This window comes from Parasteatoda tepidariorum, chromosome 1, assembly GCF_982258835.1.
Source record: "Parasteatoda tepidariorum strain Cologne lab strain chromosome 1, Ptep-v5.0, whole genome shotgun sequence".
In the NCBI taxonomy this organism is placed as follows: domain Eukaryota; kingdom Metazoa; phylum Arthropoda; class Arachnida; order Araneae; family Theridiidae; genus Parasteatoda; species Parasteatoda tepidariorum.
In genome coordinates, this window is record NC_141755.1 from 123,725,969 (window position 1) to 123,738,228 (window position 12,260).

At 28.2% G+C, this 12,260-nt stretch overlaps 1 protein-coding gene across 15 annotated transcripts in view; it reads left to right on the forward strand.

Moving 5' to 3' along the window:
- Window positions 1-213: 213 nt before the first annotated feature.
- The window catches only part of LOC147816875 (uncharacterized), a 34,477-nt gene continuing 22,430 nt past the window's right edge, over window positions 214-12,260 (forward strand). For 3 of the 15 annotated variants that reach the window (XM_087152151.1, XM_087152146.1, XM_087152147.1), the window contains exons 1-5: window positions 2,756-2,900; window positions 3,883-4,000; window positions 8,732-8,870; window positions 9,909-10,012; window positions 10,792-10,867. In XM_087152151.1, coding sequence (XP_087008277.1) covers window positions 3,998-4,000; window positions 8,732-8,870; window positions 9,909-10,012; window positions 10,792-10,867 — 322 coding nt within the window. In that variant the 5' untranslated portion in view covers window positions 2,756-2,900; window positions 3,883-3,997. Of the gene's footprint in view, window positions 470-2,577; window positions 3,007-3,882; window positions 4,001-7,865; window positions 8,053-8,172; window positions 8,262-8,731; window positions 8,871-9,908; window positions 10,013-10,791; window positions 10,868-12,260 lie in introns of those variants that run through there. The other 12 variants (XM_087152161.1, XM_087152112.1, XM_087152122.1 and 9 more) reach the window with 11 other exon arrangements.

Genomic DNA, 12,260 nt, shown 5'->3' on the forward strand with positions numbered 1-12,260 from the left:
CGCAACCACGCAAATTATATTTTCAATAACATACTAATCAATTGTGCTAGTAATTTAGTTTAGGTCTTTCTTTAAACTAAAGGTTCATTTTTAAATTATTTTATTTAACAACCGTCGTTGAACAGCCGACCCAGATTTAGAGTTTAGGACTATTATTTTTCAACTCCGTAGTCTTCAAATTTTGAAATCAATCCAGAAGAAAAGGGAAAACTAAGATCAAGTATAGGGCGAAATTTTGACTTCGTGGAGGACATTTGGTGGAACTAACCAGCATTTGCGTTACTTGGAGAGGAAAACCATGAAAACCTCTATCGATTAGCCCGACTGCAAAGGGACTCCAAATCATGATCTATCTACCACTGAAGATATTTCAAGTCAGCACTGTGGTCGATTCATGCAAATTTACAGATTTTACTCTCGCTTTTGGACTCTCCACCTACGCTATAGCACTGAACTTCTTATATGAAAAGTTAAAACAACTATTGCTTTTTTATTATTACTTTTATTACTGTTTCTAACTATAATAACTACATCTCTTTTTCAGATAAAATTTATTAACTTCACTATATTCCTAAGTTGAACCCGATCCAGAAGACAAGGGAACTCCTGGATCAAGTATCTTTTCCTCATCACTTTTTGTGAAACTAACCAGCATTTGCGTTATGTGGAGAGGAAAGTCACGATTTTTTTAAAAAAGAAAGTTGCGACAAGTTATAAGTTATTATTTTTTCAAATTAAGAGCCAAAGCTTCTTTCCAATCTTACGTAAAACTTATTTTAATATCGCGTAAACTTATTTTAATTTAATATACTTTGTTACTACGTGAATAATGCTAAGTAATTGCCATGCTTTTAGTGTGAAAAATCTCAGTTTCATTACAACACGCGAGTTTTAAATCACACATTTAAATAATCTCTTTTTAATGTACTGTGTTTTGTCCGTTTTTATTGAAAATCCATGTTATTCTTTAATTTTTGGCAGTTTTTATAATGCAATCCCAGATGATTTAAAAAATTCCGATATTTATTACATCATGGGAATTATAAATCATACATTCAAATAATTACTCATAGTTACTTATTCGTGCTAATTTTATCGTAAATTAATGCATTTTTTGTTCAATTATTGCGATAATAAATTTTGCTTTTAAGTTTTGCTTTTTGTTTAAACTCTATAAATTTTCTTCAATAAAGATATTTAATTTGATTTTATATTACTCATTAAAATACATTTGTATATATATATATATATATATTTTACTCTTCTTTCAGTGAGCATTACAATTTTTTTTCATAGAATTTCTATTCCTTTTCCCCAATATTCAAATATCGATATATTATACTTTTTTTAGTCGAATTAATTACTGATAAATATGGAAAAAAAATTGAAAAAACGCAAAAACGGGTACTTAGCTAGTAATAGATAATAAAAAAAATGAATTCATGCTCTATTATGCCTTTAATAAAATAATAAGCAAATTCCTCAAAGAAAATTTAATCAAGAAAAAGAAAATATTTAACAGATCATCATTCGAGGGCACTTTGATAACTGTAGCAACATTTAAAGTCATATAAGATTGACTCAAACTTGCTGAAGAATTCGGTTATTATTTATTACATCTGCAGGTTTGTGTGCTCAATTTAGGCTGGGGAGATTTCCGTACCGTGATCGAATAATCGCTATGTCTTGGCCACTTCAGCAGGGCAGCGGACTGCGAGAAACTAAAAGAAACGTCGTAAAATGAGACTAACTCGAAGGGTGTAACTCATAGCCACTCCCAAGCAAACATTTACATGTTTTTCTTAATAATTTTTCCCATTAAAATCAATTTGGCTCCTTAGAGATCGTAGTTGGCGTTTTAGATCACGATACGGAAATATCTCCTTTATTCTTATTATACCTTTGTCAAATAGAGAGACAGATAGCTCAATACAGAGAACTTGGAGCACGGTGGCTCAGGGAATAGAGTTTTTGACTTCTAATACGGTGAAACGGGTTCGAATTCCGACAATGGCTTATTGATTCGAGATCTGCACCCGGCCCGCACCAACCATAGTGTTGATGTAACGTATCCTTAGTAGTAGACGGACCATGGGTTAGATTCAGCTCGTCGTCAGGCAAAACCAAACTGTGGGAGTTTTTCAGGGGATTTCCTTTCCATGTAACTCAAATGCGGGTTAGTTCTATCATAAAGTCCTCCACGTAGGCAAATTTCTCCCAATACTATGCCTAGGTGTTCCCTTGTCTTCTGGATTTGGTTAAAAATTACAAGACTACTGAGTTGGACATGAGTAGTCGTGAACACAAAAAATCGGATCGGTTGTTAAATAAAATAAAATAAAATATAGAGAGTGTCCTCAGTGGTAGACGGATCATGGGTTCCTTTGCAGTCAGGCTAACCGTGGGAGGTTTTTGCTGTTTTATTCTCCATGCAACTATAATGCGGTTAGTCTCATCAAAAAAGTCCGTCATGGAGGCAAAATTTCTCCGAATATTTGATCCAGGGGTTCCCTTGTCGTCTGTATTGGGTTCAAAATTACAAGACTACAGAGTTGAACATTAGTACTCTTTTTTTTAAGATGTTTACCAAATAGTCTGCCGCGCACTGCTATCTTACCTTTCATAAAATTTGAATTCCAAAAAAACTAATAACGGATAGAAAATTAGTAAGCTAAAAGCGTAAAAATATTTTCACACAGTCCTTCGAAACTGATTTAATGTCAACAATTTTATTTGATTAGCATTTGAATTGCATTTAGCATTAATTAATTGAAAAAATAACAAAAAGATAATTTTTAAATTAAACAAATTCGACTAAAATAAAAAAAATTCTTTGAAACTACAAATTTTGGGGTGCACAACCTTTTTTAATACTTACTCTGCATGTTGACTAGTGATAGGTTGCTTGAGAATTTTATGTTATAGTAATTTTTATATAAATATTATATTCAGAAACGAAATTATCTGCAGGGATGGGGCATATATATATATCATAAGATCAAAATAGTACTAGTATTTCAATTTTTGCTTTATTTAGGTCGATATTCCACTTGTTATTTTTGAGCTATTTTAGTTTCAAATTTATTATAAGTGCTCTCTTTTATTTTGAAGTTTTATTTGGAGAAAAATTATTGAATTGTGTAGGATATTATAAATGGTGTAAACCTATTTGGTGTGGTATATATATATATTATATCGTTCTGTAACGAAGTGAACAAGAAATTTACTCATTAGTAAGAGATAACAAAACTGAAATAATTCATTTGCTAGTTTAAAACAGTGCTTAACATTCGAGGAACCAGTTTATTTGTTTATTTATTTTCTTGATAAATTTGTGTGTATTGTGTAATACTTAGCTTTGTTAATCTGAAATGTTCTAATGTTTTTAAACATTACTTCTCAGTATTCCAATTGCTATTTTTAATTGAAATATTATCTTTATTTCATTGTTTTGTAACTGTTATATAAAGATACAAAGTCTACGGTGTTCATTCTAGACCTTAAAAAGGCCATTGGAAACTGGAAAGAGCCCCTAAAAAAGGGCACCCATCATAAAAAAAAGCATTATGTACAAATATTTGCTTGACTTTTAAGACACTCAAAATATACAAAGTTTATCACTAAGAAACTTTTTTTTTAGCGATAATTAGTTTAAATTAAAAAAAATAGTTCCTTAGTAAAAATTGGTACTTTCTAGAAATTGGTTTTAAAGTGAGCTTATTATCAAATTTCAAAGCTCATAAAAAAATATCGATATGGTTTGAGAGTTGGTTGGTGTAAAATTTACAGTTTTGCAAAATCCTCAGATTGTTTTTTTTCTTCATGTTGATAGCTATGCTTATTTATGTACTTAATTTAAAATATTTTTTCTTTCTTATCTAGATGATGAAATTGTTGGACATCCTTGAAATTCTTTTGGAAGCTGAAGATTGCAAACAAGAAAGAATTGATGGTGGTATCATTGGTAGTCAAAAACTAGAGGCTATCAGCTGATCTAATGGTTAGTTAGTAATTAACAATAAACTTAATTTATACATACAATTTATGAACTTTGATTAGATTAGAGAGATGATTGTGCTCCGGAAAAAGTACAGATTTTTCCCTTGTATTTTAAAGTTTCCTTCTTGAGGTAAATGCTTAGAAAAAACGACTCACAAGAATTTTCAATAGGTAGTTAAAGGCAATTATATAATAAAATATTTACATAATTAAAAAATAACTTAAGCCAATAATTCTCTTTCTTGTGTGTTTTAAAATTTATAATAACTACTGAAACCAAACTTTAAATTTATTAATTGATAATGAACGAGTTCTTATATGACGAGCCTACAATGTGAATTTTTAACATGTGGGTCATTTATTAATTTATTTTTGTAACATAATAGACCTGCTAAATGTAACTAAGGTGCTGGTTTTCAGTTTTGCTACCTAAATGTTTCATTTACTACTTACCTTTAACTACCTTGCATTACCTTTTATATTTTTAACATTCTATTATGTAAACACTTTTTAAATGGTATAGTTATATATTGATCAATTATCGTTTGTTGAAAGTTTAAAATCATCCTATCATTAATTTTACTTAGTGTTAAATTCTTCTAGTCTATTTCTTTATAACAGGAATTAGAAAAGTACTATGAGCATTGTTGTAAGTAGGGTGTCAGCACTGTAAAATGCATATTTATCAACTACCTTAATTTAATAGAATATTAAGTCATATCTGTAAAATACGCTACAGCAGATAAGATACTGTAAAATTTGTATTTAACTATTTAGATATTATACTATATAATACCCTGGGTATTTACCTGGGTAAATACTTAAAATTCATAAATACCTGGAACCCTACCATGAGCTCCATGGAATGAAATTCCATCTGGGAATGACGTCACGTTCCAACGGGAATTATTTCCCCCCACCACGAACACCTTGGAAAGAGTTTCTTGGCAAGAAACAACCGGTTTTCTGCCCAGAATCCTCATTCTTGGAGGGAATGGTGAATTTTTGAGAACTAAATACGATATTTCGCCGATGAATGTCTTAATTATTTTCTATTTCATAAGGGAAGATTTCAAAATATCTAAAAGATAAGCAAGCCCGAGCCATTTTCAAGACGATTATTATGAGATGTTTGCTGCCAAACTCAAAAAGAAAATCTAAAGTAAATTGTGTGATTGGTTAAATTTTAGCCACGCCCTGAGAGCGAGTTATCGTGGAGTGTCTGATTCCAAGGGAGTGTTCATGGTACGGTATTGAAGGTTCATGGAACCAAACTTTCCCAGTTTCACTTTCCAGCCGGGAATCTTCATTCCATTCCCGGTAGCTTATGGTAGGGCCCCTGGGTATTTATGAGTTTTATTGAAACTTTTATGATCATGTTCTTTTGGGTGTTAAAAAATTATATGTATTTAAGGTACAATTAAGTTTTACTTACATGGTCAGAAGTTAATTAGTTCTTAACTAAGAAGAAAAATTCCTTCATAAATGATTAAAATCATTGTAATTTAGTTTTTATTTGAGAATGGCTATGGTTTAATCATCCTGAAGTTCACAGTTTGATTCATAATTCCTAATATTTTTGGCTTCTCATCTTAGAAATATATTTTTAAAATGTAAAATATTTTTCAGATTTTAAGTAATTTATTTTAGAAAATTCATCATACAAAAATTTCTCTTTATATGAATACTATGCAATCTAACTCTGATCTATATTTAGTTGTAAAAAAAAAGTAAAACAAGAAAACTGTTTTTCAATAAACAGCTTGAAAGCTTTTTTGTATAACTCAAACGGAAAATTATTAGAAAATAAGCATTTAATGGTGTATTTTTTAAAATAAAGTATTTATTTAAAAAATAACTTTAAAATTGGTTAAAAAAAGTCATTAATATTTCTTTTCGGAAAAAGAGATACTTATGCAAATTTTACCATATAAAAATAATTCTGACAAAGTAAATATTTGTAATAGTATTAAAAATTAAATCTATGAACACAGATAATTTTACCATTGTGTAATTATCATTTATTTTTCTTAAAAATGGAATATGAATAAATAGGCAGTGTTTTTAAGAGATGGTGGCTATTTTTACAGAAAAGGCAAAGAGGGTACATTTATAGGGATCAAAGGGTAGACAGGGCTTCTAAAATTGTTTAAGGAAAACACTGCATAAATCCTACATAGAGATATAAATACATATTAACATAATACATAAATATATACACATCACATGACACCGTCTATAAAGTGCCACCCTGGCTTCCATAATTCTATAAACAAACATTGAAGAAAAAGTTATCTTTAAAAACTCATAAAATTTTTGATTTTCTCCCGTATGTATCCACAAAGCTCTTATATATCCACAATGCGTATTTTTATTCGCCAAAGAGTTTAATTTAAAGAAATATTTAATTAAAACTTAATGTTATAAATTTAATTAAAAATTCTTAGCAAAATTAATAATCAATATTTCACATAAAACTGAAAATTAAATGAAAATGAAACTTATGAAACATTACCTCACTAGCCCAGACAGCAGTGTCAGATGCTTAAATATTTGTTAGTCTAAATTTGTAATTTTTTTGTTTTTTGTTTTTTTTTTTGTTTCATTAAATCACATTAAGTTTTAAACTCTTAGTTCTATTTACATGTACAAATTCATCAGAGACAACACCTCCCTGTTTAGATATCAAAGTTTAAGTTTTGCACCACTCTGACCTCTTCTGTAAATTTAAGATAGCTGCAAAAACTCACTTTGAACTTAAAATATCAACATTTTGCTTTAAACTGTAACTTCTAACCTTTTTAAACTATAACTTCTTTCTTCTTAAACTATAACTTAAACAATTAACAGCTTTCCTCTAAATATTTTACTGTTCACTTATTTTGATAGAATGTTTCTATAATTTTCTTTAAAAATTCTAAGTAATAAAGGCTCATAGTTTTACTAGTTCCTTAGTTTTGTGATTAAAGGAGTAAATATGATGTAAGTACTAAGTTTTCTAAACATAAAAGTTATTTTAAATTTGTTATTATGCATACATATATAAATGAATGTCTGGGCTAAGTCTGTGTGCCAAATGCAATGAAATTTGGCATATATATAATTCAAAGCACTAAGAAGATCATTGTCAGTGTTATAGCATTCTATGACGAATTGTTCGAGCGGGATAGGCAAACTAGGAAATTCTGACTAGTTAAGCAGTACCCATTGTTTTGAATTTAACTTTTGACAGTTCAGTTTTTCAACTATTTTAAATATGACATCAGTAGTGATATTTGTTAGCTTACAGATCTATTTGTAAAAAAGAGTAAGGAGTTTACTGCTAGTACATTGAATTATTTTTTAATTGCTATAGAATAATCATTCAGAATAAATTTATTCTGGCTAAATTTAATCATGACTAAAATTTCTGTGAATGATGCCCATCACTCAAACCTTTATATGCTATTAGTTTAAGTAAAAGTGAATATTAAATTTAGTTTATGTTTTTTATTCTTCATAACATGAACTACTCATTCCATCAGGGTATGTAAATGTTAAAATACTTGTCAGGATTTTAGTGATTAGGTTGAAAACTGTCTGGTATAACTTAGTATAATAGTATAACTTAATATAACTTAGTATATTGTGTCTGGCTTAGGTATAAAATCTGTCTTCATACTGGACAGTTTATAATAAATTCTGTTATGTACTTGCAACAAACATCAACCCTATTTAGGAAATACAAAGCTTATTAAACATGAACTATTACTAGTTATGTTAATGCAAAAATTGAACAATCAAAAGTTTTTTTCATATTTCTTAGTTTACATGAATTAAGTACATTCCATTTACCTCTATTTCATTTGGTGATTCTCCTATTGCAGGTTTTATTTAAAAAGAAACATGGGGTTTTCTTTTTATAAAAATGCTAAATTAGATGACTTCTGGTACTTGTATCAGAAACATTACCAACCATATCATCTATTTAGTTGCACTTGAAATTCATGTTTAAGACAGTATTTTTAAAAACACTTGGCACATCTCTATTGGAATCACCCTACACTATTTGAAGTAAGTTTTGAAATAAATGTTTTTGTTTTATTCACAAAATTAACATAGTAGTTAATTTTTGAAATATTTATCCCTATTCTTCAGTTAACAGAATAAAAATTTTACTATTGTATGTTTCAGTTATTGTTTCCACGTGAAGAGGATGAAATAATAGCCCATGCAAAACTTTTAGACAACTTAAAAACTGCACTAAGAATGCAACCAAATAGGTAAAAGTTAAAATCCTTTTTGCTCAAGTATTGTAGTGATATTTAATGGTATAATATATAATATAATACCACTAATTAAAATATAATAAGTATTTTAGTGATTAACTAGGGCATCTACAATAAATCCCAAAAGGGTGTTTGACCTCTTTAGTAATTCTGTTCTAAATTTGAAATTTTATGGGTTGTAGCACATTCTTAATTTGCTCCCACATGGATTTTAATTAATTTCATTAAATTTTTTCTGCTTACAATTTATAATTTGTTCTCAAATTAAAATGTCTTTTGTGAATACAATAAATACATAGTAAAAGCTTGATTAGCCAGAATGTGTGTGAATTCTGAAAATTGTGATTACTTGAGATAAATTAAGGTAAGTAAGGCAAAGATCATGTATATAATATTAAACATATACATGGACTTTGCCTTACTATTGGACCCCTTTATTTAATTCATAATTTTTTTTAATGTAGCTTGAGATGGAAAAACAACAAAGGACTCAAGTTGAAAATTTGGCAAAAGCTGGATGTTTATCTGATGATGCTAAAGCTGGAATAACCCCAGCACCTGGAATAGTACCATGTCCTCCTCCACCACCTCCATTTCGTATCGGTAAAACAGCTTTTATTTCACATAAATACAATATGTGTTAATGCATTCTATTTCAATATAATATTCTGTTATCACTGTTATCCAGTCAAGACACAAAATTCTGTCAAACTTTTTAGTAGTTATATGAAAATTTTAAAAGTATTTATTCTTTGAAATGGTTTTATATACAACCATAAGTACATTAGGGAAAATAGGATTGTTTGAAAATATTGAATTTTGTTAGAATGACATGTAAGAAAAAAGACAGTACAGTTTTGAGGTGAAACCTTTGCATATATTAACTAAAACTTTTTCAATTTTCAGGAACTTCCATTATAAAGCAGACAATTTTTAAAATTATGCTCTCTGTCAATCCTACACTTAAATAATAATCCAAGCCAAAATTTCTCTTGGTGATGATGCACATCGGTAACAATCTCTTAACCCCAAGTTGTTGACTATGATATAAAACCACAAATATATCGAGGCATATAAAATTGTTGATAAATATTGAATTTTCTGAAAATGTTAGGTAATAAAAATAAAGAAACAGTTTTAAGGGAAAAATTATTCATTTATTAACTTAGTTTGCCATTCATACAAATAAAGAAAAACCCATTATAAATTTAACAAATGACATAAATTTTAAAACTGTAGTCTCTGGCAATTCTGCACATAAATGACAGTCTTTAGACTTAAAAATTGTTTCTTGGTTGTAAAAACATTCATGTAAAAAGAGATGATTTCAATGAAATCTAAGTCTCCTTCTTAGCTTCATGCAGTTTTATGTGCTTTTATGATTTCTTAGCTGCAAACTTTACTGCATCAAAAAATCAATCCCTGCCCCTTGTTATTCAATGTTAGTGTATAGCTAGGAAATTTTTGCACAATATTACCCAGGAGCTCAATGCTTATAGGGTCAAGTGAATTCTGAACAAATATTTTAGTATGGTAATTTTTCAACTGTTTTTATTTGTAGAAATTTTATTGAATATTATGTTTTTTTGTGTCTTCTTTAATTTATTATTGTGATTATTTTCTGTATGAATAATTTTTTAGGTTCATTAAATGACAAACCTTTAAATTTGTCAAGAGTGATGTCTAAAAATATTCCTCAGCCATCAAATCCTTTGAAATCCTTTAATTGGTGTAAACTACCAGAAGTAAGAAAAACAAACTTGCTTATTAATATACATTTCAAAAAAATAATTCATAAGTGTATAACCAATGTTATTTGAACCGTTTGGGAAAACTGTACAAAGATATTGATTTACAAAAATCTGATAAGACATTTTGTGCTTATCAAAAACAGCAGGTAACATTTTCATAAAAATTAGTAAAATAATTTTTTTCTCTGATTGAATTGGATTTAATGTATAAACTTAAACTTAGATTAAAATTAAAAATATATTCTGTGTTTTTTTTCTCAATTTCTTTGTGTTTGTTCATAGGTAATATTCCTTTTAAGTTATGAAGTATTTCAGATTTTGACAAGTTTCTGCTGAAATTTATTCTCAATGCATAACTCTTGAACGATCGTAAATATTGAGATTTTCTGTTTATTTTTAATTTGAAAACTGTGGTGAAATATACATACACATGTATATATAGTAAAGAAATAGGAATTACTCTACATTATTGTTAATTTTAAAAGATTATTACGTTTGGTTTGTGAAAATTAGTCATATCAGTTTTTCTTTGAAGCAGCTTTTCTATATTAGTTAGGTTTCAAAATTTAAAAAAAAAAAAAAATTAAACACACCCTAATTAACAAGTCTCAACCTTTTCTTAAAAAAATATCAGTCTCTTTGATCTATCCTTGCATTACAGAAAATTAAAAGCTATTATAAACGTATACATTTATATTATATAAGTGTACATTTTGCATATTTTAAATGAATGCCTATTATGCTTTTCTTAAGTACTTGTTATTAATTTGTAGTGCATTGGTTCAGTTATAGAAGATATACCAGCAGTGGTGACTAAAGCCAAATCAAGAGAACTCTCTGTCATTGATGGTAGGCATGTTCAAAATTGTACAATATTGTTATCAAAATTAAGACTCTCAAATGAAGAAATTTGTATGCTATATACAAATGCGTATGGATAATAAGGAACAGTTACCAAAAGATATGGTTGAGCAGATAATTGATATTTTATATATAAGTATGTATATTAAGGGGGAAGAACAGTTTAAGTCAATTTTTCTCAAAAAAGGATACTTGGATCTCCATCTGTTGCATTTTGAGCATTGCTAAGTTTTGACAAAGTAATCATGTGAGAAATAGTTTCTTTCTGGGTGTTATTACACAGTGAAGAAGGACGGTACTATGCTAAAACCCTACCTTTCCACACGCAAAATCATCTTTCTTTGTATCAGCTTTCTCATTTCGCTTAAACTGTTCTTCCCTTGTAGGTTTCATATGTCATAGGTCAGTCGAAAAATTCAATTATTTGCTATGGATTCTTTGATATTTTCTAATCAGTCTGACTGTTTTTAGGTTTATAACAATAAGCTTCTTTTCTTAAATGTTCTTTTTTTAATGTTTCTGCAAATTAAGTTTACTTGGAATTTGAATATTGTAATAATTTTTTGCATTGTAACTAAATAAATAATCAATTTAAATTAATTTCTAATGATTGAGGCCCCTGGTTACCCATCAGCTACTGGTTCTTTTGACCATTGATGCTGTCCTCTTTTTTTTTAAACACAACATTACCAAAGTAGCAACTAATATTAGATATCATCAGAAAATCAATAAAATCTAATGTTATCTTGCATAACTTCTAATATTAAAAAGATACAAAGAGTCACTGTTTGCATTAGTTTTGATGCTATATGATGTTAGATTTTGTATTTTGATATTATCTTGTATTGCTTTTTATTTTTTGGAGTAAGCCAGAGGAAGATTTGGATGGTAGTAGAATTATTAGGTGATATAGTTTTAATTAATTTTCTGTATTGCTGTGAAGCAGTAAAACATAGAACAATAGTTTTTATAATGTCATTCCATGTATTATTTACTTAGCAATACAGAAATACTAAATAAAATTATATTAGCGAATCCCATTACCATCCATTTTCCTACTCCAAAGTATATCTTTTGTTCTTATGTTATATTATGATTTTTTTTTTTTAATATTTCAAATTTATTTAAGAAATAATACTATATCTCAACTTTTATTTTTCATACATTTCTTTATACAACTTTTATTCTTCATACATAATCTTATTCTTCTTGCAATGTTTGTAAAACATGCCTTAAAAAAGTCGTAATTTAAGCCATTTGCAATTTGATAATTATCATTCATTATTTAGATTCTGAAACTACATAATAAAAAACCACCCTATATAATTACAAAGTTAAATTTACATTTGAATTAGTTGAAAATTTATCTTAATTTTTTCTT